General features: G+C 42.6%; 2 protein-coding genes across 8 annotated transcripts in view; both read right to left on the reverse strand.

Annotated features, from left to right (window-relative positions):
* The window catches only part of LOC115593141 (electrogenic sodium bicarbonate cotransporter 1-like), a 34,942-nt gene extending 26,319 nt beyond the window's left edge, over nucleotides 1-8,623 (reverse strand). For 3 of the 7 annotated variants that reach the window (XM_030436534.1, XM_030436530.1, XM_030436535.1), the window contains exons 1-3: nucleotides 8,297-8,623; nucleotides 2,230-2,303; nucleotides 1,216-1,392 (exon numbers count right to left, since the gene is read on the reverse strand). In XM_030436534.1, coding sequence (XP_030292394.1) covers nucleotides 1,216-1,392; nucleotides 2,230-2,303; nucleotides 8,297-8,313 — 268 coding nt within the window. In that variant the 5' untranslated portion in view covers nucleotides 8,314-8,623. The remainder of the gene's footprint in view (nucleotides 1-1,215; nucleotides 1,393-2,229; nucleotides 2,304-8,296) is intronic. The other 4 variants (XM_030436536.1, XM_030436533.1, XM_030436532.1 and 1 more) reach the window with 2 other exon arrangements.
* Nucleotides 8,624-10,170: 1,547 nt separating this feature from the next.
* dck (deoxycytidine kinase) lies at nucleotides 10,171-16,028 on the reverse strand. Its single transcript, XM_030435629.1, has 7 exons — nucleotides 15,815-16,028; nucleotides 15,382-15,497; nucleotides 13,472-13,665; nucleotides 12,782-12,929; nucleotides 12,549-12,664; nucleotides 12,141-12,240; nucleotides 10,171-10,437 (listed from the first exon to the last, which is right to left on the reverse strand). Exons 1-7 carry the CDS (start codon nucleotides 15,915-15,917, stop codon nucleotides 10,411-10,413), a joined length of 804 nt encoding a protein of 267 aa, XP_030291489.1. The 5' UTR covers nucleotides 15,918-16,028; the 3' UTR covers nucleotides 10,171-10,410.
* Between the last annotated feature and the right edge of the window lie 703 nt (nucleotides 16,029-16,731).

A 16,731-nucleotide genomic window follows, 5' to 3' on the forward strand; every position in this document is an offset into this window, starting at 1 on the left:
AGGAAGTAAACTCCCGAGAAGGACATAAATCTCAATGCGCATTTTGCATCTCTTCTAGCGTTCGATCCTGCGTCACCACTTCAGTTTGCCGACATTTGACGGGCCGTTCTGCACATTTGGCGCGTTCGTGTTCTTTCAAAAGCACCTTTCAGTACAAAGAGGCCAGATCTCTCCTCTTTCGGTGGGCCTCATGCGACCTTATGTCCGGAAAAATACTGACAATATTGGCAGCTGCAACTATGTGAAAGGAGACGCATTGCCAGAGATTTGCGCCGGCGTTATCCTACGGTACAGCGTGCACCATTCTCACGTTTTTCCTAGCGGTTTCTAGAAATTGAATTATTGTCAGCTTTTCACATGTGATGGCCAGTTGTGAAGAAACAATCTTCCACAATGGAACGCCACTCAAAATCCAGAGTCCTACATGTAAACTCACAACACATCCATCTACCCTGACTTCACAAAGGAGCAGTTGTATAGTAATGAATACAGTGTTGTGTCTGCAACCTAATGTGTTGTTTCTCCCCCTCCATTCATTCATTGGCTGCACTTTGGCCAACGAGGAGTCACTTTGCCACGATCTGTCAAGTTTTTTGCCAACTTTTGGCATCGTGCACCTTGAATGCTTCGTAGTTGGAAGTTTTTCGAATAAGAAAATTCCAACCTCCATCATCGTCTGGAACAAACCCACTAGAGGGGACGAGGCTGTGTCAGGCCCATCTGCTGCAGCAATATCCTCCCCCGGCTCGTGACACATCTTGAGATTTCAGCGGTTTGTGCTGCTTTGCTACTTTCTTTTCTTTCAATCTACTTGTTTTCTTTTTGTCTTCAGAGAACCCTTCCTCACAAATCCCACAAAGTCCGCTGTTAATCATCGAGGTGGCAGATAATATCCCCCTCTCCCCCCCGCCTTGTATTTACTTGACACACTTTAAGCCAATCCCGGTGTCATTTTCAGATTAGTATTCGACATTTTCCCATCCTCCTCGGTCTATTTATTCTGTTGAGTGTAGTTTTCTGGTGGTTTTGTTTTTGCTTTCTTAGCAGCCGACCCCACCCAGCCCTTCCCCGCTCCCACTGAATGACTACGTCCTTAACTGCAGGAGCGCTGACATCCCGTGAGCTGCGATGTACAGGCTGCTGCTGGACGTCACCCGGCTGATTTCAAAAATTACAAATGTGATGCTTTCCCTCATGCACTTCATCAGAACTCACTGAGTGGTTTGAGGACGTTCGTGACGGTTTCATCGGCGGTCTCCCCGTCCGACTTGTATCCCTCCGTGCCGTGCTCGGTTCGCTCCCGCTTGTCCTTGTGGCTGGACTTGCGTCTGTGGCGTCTCCTCCGGTGGTAGCTCTTGGGAACGTGCACGCCGATGTACACGGTGTGGTGACCTGCCCGCGACACAATGCAACAGAGAGGGAAGCAGATCAGATGACACTCAACAAAAAAACTGGAAAAATCACATTCTGGTTCTCCCGGTGTGATCTGATGGGAAACGTCTGCTGCTTTGACACAGTGGTTTTTGTTTTTTTTGGCTTGTGTTGATGTCAAACAACTCAATCTATTGATGGTTTGCTGCTCATTTCCCAATCAGGAAGAGATACACCCTGTCAAAACTGTCAAATTAAATAAATGCCAACTACCTCCTACGCAGCGGCTCATACAGGAAATGATGACTTTAACATGTCCAGGAAGTAATTAGAGATAGACAGATAGGTAGAGAGAGAAAACTACAAACACTAGACCCAACTTACCAAATCGAAGTAATTTTTTTTTCTTTATGTCTTGTGTCTTTTATTGATATATTTCACACTTCTTGGTTTTCCCACTTGCAACCAAAGAATACCCGAGGTGCACACTAAACACAGCATTTTAATCCCATTAAATGGAAAGCTAAGGTCTCGCAACTACACACAATCCCTCACGTGTTTTTTTTTTTGTTGTTGTTTTTTTGAAATATTGGTGGGCGTCTCCAGATAAATTATTTTCTTCTCAGCACTGGACAGGACAAGAACACTTGAAGTAACATCTTCCTGTGCAGACATGTCGAGCTGAAGTGGAAATAACTCATCCAATTCTGCGCCGATACCGGAGGGGACTAGCGTTTTCTACAGGGCAGATCATGAGATAATTTCGAGCTTATCTCGTGTTCATGAGCTAGATAATGTGCTGGTGGTTTTTTTTTCTCTCTCTCTCTCTCTCTCTCTCTCTCTCATCACTGAGCTTACCTTCCACTTCCTCTTCATCGCAGACATGCTTGACAAAGGCCGCTCCTCTGTCCAAGACTGCTTCGTCCTCCACTCTGCGGGGCAAAAGGAGAAAAAACATGGTTAAATGTGGATCACTGCACAGAGCAGCGTGGAGCCTAATTAACAAAGCGTTCATTTGAGTCATCAAGGTGCAAGATGTGCAAACATTTTTGTGGTTTGCCAGCAAATAAACTCTAATTTCATCGTGGTTTTGTTTGAAATAACCCATTTTGACCATTGCATGTCACTAGCAGTATTTCATTTAAAGCAACATTATGCAGAAATTGACATCTTGGGTGATTTGGTGCCCCCAACAGAGCAGAAACATGTGATATGGGACAGAGACGCCATTCACCCCATTACAAGACACCGTACCATCAACATGATTTTGAAGCTTTTATTTTAAACAAAAAAGGTAAAAGAAATACCTGCACCTCTGGTCAGAGTCAAAACAACCAATCAGGGTTAGGTAGCACATTAATTGCCAATCACAGCAACCCCAAAAAGACAGGGCTCATACAGGTTCTGTGTGTCCTACCTCTGAGTTGGACACAACTTGCTTTTAATAACAGCGGACAACCTTAGCGTACCGCTTTAAGCCGGCCTCGAACTGACAGAAAAACCCGTTAAAGACCACTTGTTACGACGAGAGCAACATCAACACAAGCGCGTTCTGATCTTCCATCATCGCTCTCACTCACCGTTGTGACGTGTTTCAAGATGAACCGTTCCAAAACACAATGAGTCACTGCGTGGCAATTAATCCAGCAAGCTTTAAAGTGCATCAGCATTTCTGATGTTCTGTCGATCACCCACACATGAGCAACATGTCCCTCTCCACCTACAACTCGGCACACAACATGACTAAGATTTGTAAAACAATAGCTCGGGAGCGGATGTATGAATGGCAAAGGACCTTTTTAAAAAAAAAAAATCACTGTAAGATGCATTCATCGGTTGTTTTTGAATGACAGACACACTGGACTTTCCACTGCACAAAGAGGGCTTTGTGTTTACTTCCTGGTCCCGTGGACGTCGGAGGCATCTTCCCGGGCAACGTGACCTGGAGTTTCCTTTGATCAACGAGCCTAAACCTTACCGGAAAGGTTGAAAAGAATGTGGCTCCTCCAGTGCAGCAAAGTGTGGCCTAATCCAGGCCACGAACGTTTGTTTAGGTCACAACATGCCCGAAACTATCTCAGAATTTAACTATTAATAGCAACCAAAGTAAGGGTGCAACTGGCCATTATATTCACAGCTGATTAATCAATTGGTTCTCAATCTGGGGATCACAAGTTGATTTCAGGCACTGCCAGACGGTTGTGGAGACAAAATAAGGCATATTTTAAACAGGGGAATTGTTTTTACATTAAAACTGCCAGTATCGGGAAGATAATTAGCCTTTTTTATCAAACATTTTTCTTAGTTTTGACACTTTTCCGCATCTTGAAGGTCCACGTGTGAAGGGGTCTTGTACACCAGTCTAACTTTAGTTTGGTCTTAATGTCAGAAAATGTTGATTAGTGTTTCTCAAAGCTCAAGATGACGTCCTCAAAACACAAAAACATTCAGTCTACGGTCACAGAGGAGTTAGGAAACTAGAAAATATTCACATTAAACGTGTTTACTTAGAGGAGTGCGGCTGCATGCGTGAAACAAAGTTATACAAAGGCTTTTGTATGGGAAGCTATTGAAGAGGAAGCTGCATGTAATCTTTAATAAATTGCCTCCAGTGATGTCACTCAGTGAGCCAAGTTGCATTGTGGGTAATGTAGACATCATGTTTTGCAAAGCAGTCCACTGATCTAGCATTTCAGTCATGGAACACTGTTGAACTCTTTGTGGAAAGTTTAAAAACAAAATGATCAAAATAATTTAACAGAGCCAGAAATATTACATTCACTATTTGATGTGTTCTTCCTCCTTTTCAAAAACACAATGCCTACATTACCCACAATGCAACTAATCAACTGAGTGACATCACTGGAGGCCCATTGATCAGATTTTCATGCAGTTTCTTTTGGGGCCACAAAAGTCTTCACATTACTTTTCCACGTGTGCCGTAGTACTCCCCAAATCCTGTGGACGCGCGTTAATGTGTGAAATTGGTGGAGTTACCCTTTAAGAGTTCTGACTTCTGAGGTTAATATTGCATCATAACGGGAGCAAAGCTTAAGTTTGTATCACTTCTACTGAGGCCTGTGTTTTCCAAGTGAGTGTTCTGGGATTACATAACCGTGTGAGTATCAAATTAGGAAATCATCTGGCAAATCTGACCAACCGTCTTATGAGAATCGTTTTGTTAAACAACTAAAAGTAAATATTTGATTTTCAGATGCGTATCAAGAATGTCAATAAACACATCGACAGTTTGCGTTTGCCACCGAACAATCCCCAGCTGAGGACGACACAGTTCGAAAAAAAAAAAAAAAAAAAAAAAACACGAGGGGATGGGAGCTGTGTACATAAACTGCTGAATAAACAAAGTCAGGAAGGACACAACTTGTTCCTCCGATTGCATTTGCGAGCTCATCTGAATTTCCCCAGTGGATATGGTATCAGGCCCTCGAGGGAGATGGAGGTATAACGCTGATAAGCAGACGTAATGCTGAGCTCCGAGATCAGACGGGTGATGGAGGAGTGGCCGGGCTCGGGGCCAAGTTTACAGGCAATACCAATACAGTGATTAGCCTCTGTACCCTCCTTTTGTTGCCCATTGTTGCTTCCAAAAAAAAGGGAGGTCAAGTTCCCACACGGCAGTGTGTGGAGAGCGCTATCGTCTAGCTCCAGATTTCTTTGTGTTCTGCTTAGCTTGTACTCCTCCAGGACCGAACGTGCAGGAAACGGCCACAGCTTTGGGGAATTACTTGTGTGAAGAGCTTGTGCTCAACACGGCCTGTAGTGTCTCTGAGAACACATATTCAAGATGTATAAGAACAAACAGGTGGTGCCACTTCAACGCAAACATTGCACGCATGGGGAAATGCACTTGAGGAGCTCTTCAGGAACTCCAGCTCAGTCGTGTAGCGTTCAATTCTGCGACAGTGTTGCGGATGGTTTGAGTGGGCACACGCATGAGGCCGGTCATGTAACACAGCGAGAAGGCCTTCAGAAAACCGTCGGCCACACAGGAGAGCAGAGGAAGCTCATGTTGCAGGTTTACTGCAGCCTAAAGCCAGTCTATGGAGCCATGTTAATCACTCCACGCTGAGGCCTCAGACGGGGGGGGGGACCCTCATGATGAGAAACATACCACAGGTGGTGCAGTGACGCAGGATGCAGGAGAGGAGATCGGCATTCCTGTTTTGAATTGAGTGGCAATCAGGAGGTAGAATAAGGCGATGTGAAGAGGATAAGAAACTTAAAAAAGGAGACAAGTTTTTACCTCCTTCCTTCAGTATTCTATACAAGTTCTGGTGCATTTAAAAAGTTATGAAGCTCGACTCTCCCACAGAAACTACTGCTCCCGAACGCCTCTTCAGTAGCCCTGCCTTTAATTTCATCACACATTTGCATAATTTCTGCCTATACTGGCAGAAGAAATTAAGTTAACGGGAAGCTGGAAAAACGACAGAGTCAAGTGGAGACACAGAGAACGATGCTGGCTCAGGCATGTGTGAGCTGACCAATCAGAGGAGACTAGGTTTTCCGGAGGGGGGCTTTGAGGGGACAGGAGCAAAAACTGAGCATTTCAGAGGGGACGGAATGAGAAAACTGATGGGCTTTTTGAGCACTAAAGCATGTAAACGTATTCTTGTAGTGACCATATATAAAATGATGAACCTGAAAATGACCATAATAAGTCTCTTTTCAGTCTACAAGACTATATAAAAAAGGCAAAAACCAGGTGGAAGTAAGCAAAACAGAGGCCAAATATATATCTTCTGTATGAATACAAGGTAGACAAGACCCAACGTCTTCTCATTAAAGTCATTGTCTATGCAGGAAATCTCCTTGATCTCCTTTTTCATTTCCTGCCTCGACTCCCTCTGCCTGATTAATATGAAAAAAAAGAAGCCCAGTGAGGGTCAGAGCGATCAGCTGCATCCATCTATCCATCTAGCGTCTGCATTGTGAACTTCTCACTTTGCTTCTGTTCCTCGCTGACCTCATGAGGCTGGATAAACCTGTTGGTGCGTGAGGAGCCGGGATCAGCTGCTCGGGATCAGGGATCATCCCCATCTCTTTACAGAGTGACGCACCCAATCCCACCGGCCAGGTTCACCACGGTGCTGGGTGCCCCCCCTGCACTGCGCCGTCAGTGCAGGGATGATTCTCCAGATGACGACTCAAAGTGATTCTCTGGGCAAAAGTGATCTTTTGAATGCCAGATGCTCAAAACACGAGGGCCTGTAGTAAAACTTTTAGCGGCAGTCTGCAGGGGGTTCGGCCAGTTAACGCGACTTCTGACGATGAAAAGCTGAAGGTTTAAAATGCTGATAGAAACTGCTCAAATCACTCTTATTGTGGAAAGTTCTCTTAAAAAAGGAGCGGAAACTTTGTTTTATAGCCAATTTTACAGTGAGTTACATCTGCCAAATGGGTTATGCTTGCACCAGTGTTCAGTCTGGGTCTTGGTGGAGGTATGCGCTCTACGGTTTGTAAGAAAGTCGAAAGTGTCTATATTTAAGAAGTTGGGAATCAGCTTTCCCTACAAATTGGACTTTTAAAGGTTGTTTTTAAAGTTTTTTCCGAAGGCCATGGGCCCTGGTGTTTTCTGTTTATGGCTTATCGATCACAAAGCAAAGTCTAACCTCTGTCTTTTTTGGGGGGGTTTCTTGATGTTTACTTGTGTCCACAGAGCACCTGTTTAGTGTCACCTGCGCTTGTGAAGCAGCACACCTGAACCGAACTACTGGCATTTGATCTTTTTATGGATATGAAGCATGTCTGAAGTATTTTCGCTTGAAGAATGACTTTGTACTACAGAAGGCCGTGGCAGCAGTTTATCGGTTCAGTTCATCAAAGTGTCTCTGCTCTATAAAACTGTCCCTGTCTCTTATGTAATCACTGAATTATGCCCTCTGCTCCTCAGGTGAGCCTGGACGTTTGGAAATTCCTCAGGCAGCACTTGAACAGACAAGGAAACACATTGGTTTTTCTCTGTGCAGAGACCATCACTCAGCAGAGCAGCGAAAGAGCTCACAAGATTCCAGTCAGAGTGGAACATTTCCCTGTTGCACCCAGTTTTCACAATCAGTACAAAAGAATGAGGAATCGGCTCAGGGTTTTATAGTATCCGCTGCCATTGTAAAAGAAGGGTAGGGCTGACAGTCGTGAAAAGTAACTCTAGGTTTCAGTGACACTTTCAGGGTAAACATCAGGCTGATACTGTAAATCCTAACACTGCAGGAGGAGCTCACACCAGCTGCAGATGAGAATCAAACAGCTGATGAGTTCCAGGTGCATGTCAGGAAACTGCACACAGACTCCTGAGCGCGTTTCCGTGTCTGATAGCGACCATTCAGCCTGATTCGCTGCGGCTCTGGCGGCGCGTCATGCGTAACGTGGACGCACACGGTCGCCGAAGCCGAGTGTTGATTTTCTCGGGGGTGTCAGCTCGTGGACCACATGGCCTGTGAGTGCGCGAGCACACGGCTTTATTCACTAAAGTTGCACCGGAGACACCTCTCCACCACTTGGCCTGCGCGCCCTGCGCCTCTCTCTAATTGAGAGTGACAGCTTCATGGAAAATAGATTACCGGCCGCTCATAGCCACAGCGGTGAGGCAACAGTGTCTTAGTTAGCCTGCCAAGGGTGCAACTCCAATGAATGGAAACGTTTATTGGCTTGATAGGAAGCCTGGTCGACAGTGCGCTGGAGTTTTACCAGAGGCACCGTGTGGCGAGATTTACGCACAGAAAGTCATCTAATAAAACCCGACAATACACATTCTATGTGACTGATATACACCTGGTCCAACCACCTGAGGAGTAATTCACACCTTTTCCACCTGGGCAGGATGCAGGAAATGCTCTTTACGCACGGACCGCACGCTGACACTTTAACACGTTTAACAAGGAAAGAGGAGAGATCATAAACTTACTTCTTGTCGGAACTCATGATGATAAACCTCACAGATGATCAGCAGTCCTTCTGCTCGGTTCAAGTCCCTCCTGTAGTCTGCGTTTGGAAGTCTTCACCCACTCTGCTCGTCGAGCTTTGTCAACTGGATAAACAAAAAAAAAGAAGTACAAGTAGTCGAGGAGCGAGCTGCGGCTATCTGGCTGGAAGCGACTTCTCCGACTCTACAAATCGAATTGAACTCGTCACACGATATCCTCACATCGTGCTGGACTCTTCCAGATCGCTCCTCGGTGACATGGTGAGGGAAAAGTCTCGTTGGCAGCGTGTGGAGAGCCTCTGTGAGCGCAGCGTGTCTTTTTCCATATTTAAAGTGCCATCCCTCCTCCTGCGTGACGCCACAGGAGGGGGTGGAGGTCAGAAAGTTTGTCTTGGGTGGCGCAGCAAGTCCTTCAACTTGACAAGTGTGTATCTGTTGTTCACTTTGCATCTCAACGAGGGGAGTGATAGTTTCACTGCATCTTTTAAATATGAGGAAAAATAAATAAAAATCTAAATATCAAAACATTTTCTGAGTTTGGGTGTCAATCAAAACAGCTTTTCCCTTTTATCACTTTTTTTTTTTTTTTATAAACATCACACTTTAAAACCCCTGCAGAAAATGTGCTTTTATTTTAGACTTTTCTTTCACAGACACATTTTAAATATCTGCAATATAACTACAGTGAGTACTGATTTTAAACACCTTTTTGCTTGGGGCAAATTAGCGCTAGCATCAAAATCTCTATTTTTAAAACACTAAGAAGGCTCGACACAACATGAAACTTTGCTCGTAGTATCACCAGGGTCTCTACACATGAACACGAGCATTGAGAACATTGTTTGTGTACACAGAGTTTACTAAAAAGAAGGTTTTTGGACAACTCACGTTAGGAGTAGCTTGTTCCGCTACCTTTTTCAACTTCAAGGTCAATATTGTTTTTCACTAATGACAAAACAATGAATGATCCGTGCATTTATATGGAACAAAGCTTTGGGGGCGTTCCACCTTAACTCTCCTCCATGTTACATTGCATTCTGAGATAAACACTTCTCACTGGCAGGACAGCGTAGAGCGGGGGAAACATCTGCTAACGCGAGTTGTCCAAAAACTCTCTTTTTAGTAAACTGTATGTACACAAACAATGTTCTCAATGCTCATGTTCTTGTGTAGAGACCCTGGTGATGCTACGAGCAAAGTTTCATGTTGTGTCGAGCCTTCTTAGTGTTTTAAAAATAGACATTTTGATGCTATGGCTAATTTGCCCCAAGCACTGCCATTGAAAATGAAAATACGGTGAATGTTAAAAGTGTCTCTTTTGTCGTAATTATGCCTTTACACAAAGTTTTGACTCGGGTACATTCACAAAAAAAGCCTAGGTTGCATTTTGGCGAGAGTTTCACTTTAAAGGACAACGCAATTTCATACTGTTTCACTTTGTTTATATGTGGCGGACCCTGCCACCTTTCTAGCTCGAAACAGTGTTCTGGGGACCTTATTTTCCGAAGAGAACAGCTGGTTCGTTCAGTTATGGAAAAAAATAACTTTACAAAAAATATCATTACCTCATTTATACTTTAAATATTAAAACCATGATTTTGAATATCTCTCCAAAACTATATAGCACCTCTTTAAAGCACCTATTCCTATTTCAGGTGGCTTTAAGCAGATCCTATTGGCGCTACCAGGTAAAGGCAAGCTCAGCAGTCAAAAATAGCTGAGTGGACTGCTGTGATGGAGAATAGTGACACCTGCTGGAAGAGCGGAGACATAAACACCTGTTGTGATCCCATTATTTCATGTGGGGAAACAGTAATCACAGGATCTCTGAACTAAAAGCTAAAAACATTTTCATGTTGGGATGTACGACACAAAGTACTAGTTTATTGTCATTGGAGAATGGACACATTCTCATTTACACACAAAATATTCATAAATACACAGCAAATATAAGAAAGCAACAAGCTAGATCATTTATAATGATTGTATAAAAACAAGAGTCATCATTGTTGAGGCATTTCATTGTTTACAAAGTAAAATGCATTATCTTCTTCCTCCTGTGGGCACAGATTCCATTTTCCATCACCAGGCGACCTTCACAACGTGCTCAAGAACTCCTTCACCTGAAAACAGAACCACGACAGTCAGGATGTTAGAATCAGCAAATACCAACATCACCACAAGTCACCCGTTGCTTCCGTCCTGGCGACACCAACTGGAAAAAAACCATGCTGGTGTCTCACCATCTGTGTAAAGTGTGCAGAGCGGAGTCCATTTATTATTAAAGACCTTTGAATGCACCCGTGTTTACCATCAACACGAAACCGCTACATAAGCAGCTCTTCAAGACTCATTTCCATCTTTCCATCGGGTGTGTAGATGTGTGTGTCTCAGTATCAGAGAGATCACACTCAGCACAGTGTGTACAAACTCCCCAAATACACTCAAAATTATTTATTTCAGCCCATTTTTTCCCTTTAACAAAGTTTAAACATGTTTTAGGGTTTTAACAGTGAGTTTATGTAGACTTCTTTATAAGTACCATGAGTAAGTTCACATTTACAGACCACAGTAAGTGCAACACGCCTATCAAATACTGTAAAGGTTTGTCAGGTGTAATGTAGGTGCCAACCACAAACAAAACTCATTGCCTCATAACAATATTGTGTGGTGACAACTTGTATCTTGTCATAAACATGTATGGAACAACGTGATCCTGCCGTCTCACTGTAGTTTCATAGTGCTGAAACGTCTGTTGGACTGGCTCTACTCGTTTTGACACGGCATGGCAGGGATTTGCATTTTCACCACAACTGAGCTAAGGTGTTTTAAATGCATGACTCCCTTGTCCCGATCCCTGCAGTATAATGGAAGAATCCCTGAGAACAAAGCTCCACTAATTCACCAGTTTTTAGCTGTGACTTCTTCAGTTACCAGCAGCAACTACACATGAAAGCAAACAGGATGACACAGTAAAACACAGCAGATGTTTGAAAGTACAAACAGGATGAGAGGGACTAAAAAGAGATTCAGTTAGAAGCCTTGGAAGAAAAAGCTGCATGTTGCTTTAAGTGCCGACAGGGTGACCGACACCCCAAACGACTCACGAGTGGCCCCAACGACTCTGAAACTTGGAGTTCACACGTGACCTTAACGCCCTAAAGCCGGCAACACCCCACCAGTTGCTGCGATATAGCACTCAGAATCATCCTGACCTGGATGACTGAGAACCTTCATCAACTAGTTTCAATAAAAGAAAATTCTGACACTTTCTGTATAAACGGGGCTGCACACTCTTTGTGCAAAACTAGAATTCCAAGACTGGCCTATTTTTACACTTCTAATGCAGATTTCTGTGACATACACACCACATGCACGTACATGCTGCTCTCACGCCTGGTACAGCCAGTTTGATTTATTATGGAGGAAGCATAGTGTTGCAGCAGCCTCTCCGGTTTCTATTTGTATTACTTTTCTCCCCCACTTATTTTAAGAAAACAGGACTTTTAGGACTCAGTAGTCGACAGTTTCACATATTTCTTCATGCTGACATTGCATTATTATAATGTTGAAGCTATGCAGCAAAACATCACATTACTACAGCTGTGACAAGAACAAGTGAAAGGTTCGATCTTTCCCTCGGAAATCTAGTATTATGGAGGTATTATTGGAGGGTTTTTGTACACTACTACAAACATCTGTGGGTAAAAAAGGCTGACAGGATGTTTGACTCATACATTTCTCTTCCATGTCCTGTGGGAGTATTTGGATGGAGACCAATCAGTAAACATTATTTGACCATTTCGAATCTTTAACGGTCACTCACCTTCTCAATCATGTCGGCACTCTTGGTTTTACTCCCCTTAAAATCTTCATTCACATCCATGGTTAAGACCGGCACGTCACTGAGATAGTCAAACTCCATTCTGTGGGCCGCAGGGGGACACATGGTTAGTGACGCTGAACAATTCACATCCAGGAAACGACAATCCCGTTTCATGCTGCTGGACTTATTCTCTCAAAAGTGATGATGCTCTGTTACTTTATGGGAAACCACCTCATCCATTTCTTAAAAACACATTACTGTGGCAGATGCGGATCACATGCATCCAAACCGGTTTCAGCCTCAGGTTATTTAATTAATGGAATCTTTTTCTTGTGGCTAATATCAGATATAAAATCTTTTTATGTCAAGATACAAATAGATCTGTTGTCTGTGTCTACATGTGCTCACTTCATGGTCTTGTGCTGCAGCCAGCTCTCGTGCTTGAAGTGAAGCTTCTCCAGATACTCCAGAGGGATGTCTTGCTCTTCTTCTCTGCCTCTCAGGCGCAACCGCTCTAAACATTTCTGCACAGAAGCACACACAGGGAAATTACTGGCATTTGTGTTGGGACATTTCATTTTCTGACAATATCTTTCCATTAATAAAGTAGTAGTAGAGGTTTAGGAGGTCAGGATGAATACCTCTGGTGATGCTCTGAGGTAAATGATGCCGTCCAGCTCGATGTTTTTGCCAAACTGGCTGTGCAGCCAGCCGTGCCAGTCCTGGTAGACTGACCATTCCGTGTCATTCAGACACTCGCTCTCGTAGAGGTTGGCTGCAAAGATGTACCTGGGACACAAGACGAGGTGGTAAGACAAGAATTTTGGACCATATCAGTAATTCCTTACTTTCAGTACAAGCTGCATATCTGCATCACCGCTGTCATATGTCAAAACTTTAAAATTTCCAGTTCATGAATGGATCAACAGCTGGGCTGCAACCACTGACAATTAAACTGCTGCTTGTTTTTCTAATAACTGACAATTTGGGGTATAAAATATCAGATTTTGTGAAATATGCCTTTACACAATCTCATCAGTTTTGTCAAACAGTCTTAAGTACCAAAATATTCAGTTTAATAGGGCTAGATTCATTTTTATTTTTGATGATTTTCTCAATTAATTGATCAGTTGTTTGGTCTGTAAATGTCAGAAAATTGGGGAAAATGTGTGTAAAAGTGTTTCTGAAGCATAAGACGATGTTCCTAAATGTCACGTTTTGTTCACAACATAAAGATCTTCAGTTCACAGTCATAGAGGAGTAAAGAAACCAGAAAATATTTAGCATTGGAAATATATTTTATTTGTAAATATTTTGATATTGGTCGATACCTGTCACTGTAGATGGACCGCTCGAAGAACTGCACGGGATTCTCAGCCTCTCGGAGCTTCCCATTGGCCGATCTGATCTGGGCACGCACCCGGCTGATACAGGCGTAGCTCTGGAAGGTGTAGGCCCACCTCTCCGGCTTCTCATACATCATCTGAAGCACGTTCCCCCCACTCCTCTGAGACGTGGTCAGCTCCTAAAACAGAAGGGATGTCAGTGAATCTAAAACAGTGTCTTCGCCTGATACTTTCCCATTGGGATGAATAAATCTTTTACAATTAAATATTAGTTCTGTGCAGAAATCCAACACCAAAAATTAAGACAGGCTTACATGACATAACTCAGTCCCACGATCAGCAGAGGGCGCATGATCAAACTACAGCAGTTGCACAGAATATGCAACGGCATTGTTAGAGGACTCAGCAGTCGCACATACTGATAATACCCCTCTACTATCATTTTACACTGTTCTGAGTACAGTGTACGATGCAGTGTACAGTATCATTCTGCACAGTCAAAAACTGTACTGACAAAAAAAAGGATTTTGACTATAACATTACATTATTTTTAATTTTTTTACTAGCTAACATGTAAAAAAAGATAACACATGCATCTTCTATAAAACTAGTTGACTGACCATCACAGAAATAATCAGAAAGATTTAGAAATGGGTGAATACTTTGATTTACCAAGCAAAAGATGCCAAAAATTCTGTTTGGATGTTAATCTCTGCTGCTTTTATTTTTGTTTTTTCCCCATCACAATGAATTAGACTTCTTTCCAGACAAACTAAACATGTTTACTTTTAATTGTGATGGGCATTATTCTCCATTTTCTAATGTTTTAGACACTAAACTATGATAATGAAGGAAATAACTGACTCTGTAAAATGACTGATCCCTAATGTCGAGTATGCTTGTGCAACATAATGCAGGGTTCGTACACATTTTTCAAGGTCAAATTCAAGCACTTTTCAAGCACTTTTAAGGGTCATTTTAAAGATTTTCCAGCACCTTATTGCTTGGGTAAAACACTTTTCTACAGGAATATATAAACTCATTATTTTTTCTTCACTTTTTATCACAATAAAGTACATTGTATTATGCTGTAAACATCTAAAATTATGTTTCATAATAGCAAAAACTTCAGAAATTAATTATCCAGTCTGATCCCAATTTTGTGAAAGACACAGAGTTATAATGTCAAGCACTTTCAAGCACTTAAACTAAAATCCAAGCACTTTTCAGACCTTGAAAACATAACATTGAAATTCAAGTACTTTCAAGGATTTCAAGCACCCGTACGAACCCTGATAATGAAATCTGCTTTCACTATATAACCTATACATACATCTAAATGACTTTTATTCAGTTGTTTAAGCATTTTATCATCATGAGAGAGACCAAACCATCACGACACAGTATTATACTGTATGATAAGCTTAGAAAAGCTTATACATGGGTGTGTTGAGCCCATGAAACTGAGCCCAAGCGTGGGGCTGGGCCTGCAGTTGTGTGGGAGGTTAGAGATGTCTGCCCCCGATGATGACATGTTCATCTGTCCAGTGTGGGACCATCTGTTGCTCTGGATGTGAGCTGGTGACCAGTGACCAGTGCAGATATATGGACAGATGGCAGCTGCGCTCTAAATACAGCCGAAGACTCTCCCAGCCATCTTAACGTGTGCTGTGCACTCTGAGCCACAGCAGAGAGGATTGGAGGATCTTATTCCTCTGACGCGCCAAACTCCATAAGGAAATTCGTGATTTATAGAGTTCGCTCAGATGCGTGAGCTGAAGTCATTCAGGTCGTTTTTTCTAAAATAAATAGCCGTTTATGGGTGTCAGCTGACAGGCCGAATTAAGCACAGTATTTAAAAATGCAGGAGTGTGAGTGTACTTTATGTAAAATACCTCGAAGTCACTGCCTTTCGTTTGGACATTGCACCATCTGGCGATGGGCTCTGGTACCACCTCCCAGTCCCCGCTCTCCTGCTCCAAAAAGCGCACAAAGGTAGATTTGCCCGCCGCTGAACACAAAGGATTCAGACATTTAGGTTACATTACATCTTATAAGTCACCTAGTTACATATATGAATGTTATATTACGTACAGAGTGTGCAAGCTAATTAATTAGTGGAGGAAGTGACAGCAGTCTGGCATTTGGCGGCAAAATTTTAATAGTAACACATTTCGGCTAATAAAAGAGTAATACATATGAAATCATGGTCTGAAGATTGTTAAATCCGTGTAAGGTACCACCTGGTTGTGGTTGAGGTTTTAAGGTAGCTAGCTTAATCTGCAAAAATGTCGCTTTTCCGTCCAAAACAAATGCAGCTGCACTCACCGATATTTCCCTCGATTGATATCCGTTTTATTCTCCTCTCCATCGAGTCGTTCATGGAGTCGTTCAGCGGCTCCGGACAGGGCCTCTTCGGAGTAAAAGACATTTTCCAGCTGGCAAATAGGTGTTCTGTTGTTGATTAAAGCGGCTGCTGCAGCTGCTGGACGTCTCCCGGCAGTTCGAAGTTTGGCGGTAACAGATGTCAGGAAGTGGCGGTTCAGCACAGATGTGACTCCGCCCCCCCGGAAGTAGCAGCTGACGGAGGAAGTTTTTAAAGGAGCACACTGTAAAAGTACTCCATTACAAGTGCAAGACCTGCATTAAAAATTGTATTAATGTAGAAGCATATTAATATTACCGGCAAAACGTAGCCTAGTTAAAGTACAAATACGTATTATGTATGTTTTAATATGTAAAAAGTACTTAAAGGATAGCTCCACCAATTTTACATAAAAAATGTGTTTACAGCTTTTAGCGGAGCGTAGAAAAACAAAAATATATGTTTTTTGTGGCAAATGTTGCATTGTGGATAATGTAGGCAGCAGGTTTTATAAATGTGGAATAATATTTTAAAAAGGTGATATCTCCAGTTTAGCTGAATCGATTTCGATCATTTCTCCATAATATGTCAAACGGTATTATAGAGTGCTGAAGTCACGCTCTGCCCGGTTTCCCCCCATGGGACCTTATTTCTGATAAACAGTAAAGGCCAAAACAACAGCAGCAAAAACAATACAGAGCATAAGTCATTGCCCTTCAGGGGGACTACCACTTAGGTTCAATAACAACATGTGACATATTTTGGAATGATTTCTCATTACTCATAATAAGTGTCTTAACTAACATGATACAGAGTTAAAACATCAGATAAAGTAAAAAGCTAGTTACTTGAATGATAAACAGATATAATAAAAACAATG

Source organism: Sparus aurata, chromosome 12 (genome assembly GCF_900880675.1).
Source record: "Sparus aurata chromosome 12, fSpaAur1.1, whole genome shotgun sequence".
Classification (NCBI taxonomy): domain Eukaryota; kingdom Metazoa; phylum Chordata; class Actinopteri; order Spariformes; family Sparidae; genus Sparus; species Sparus aurata.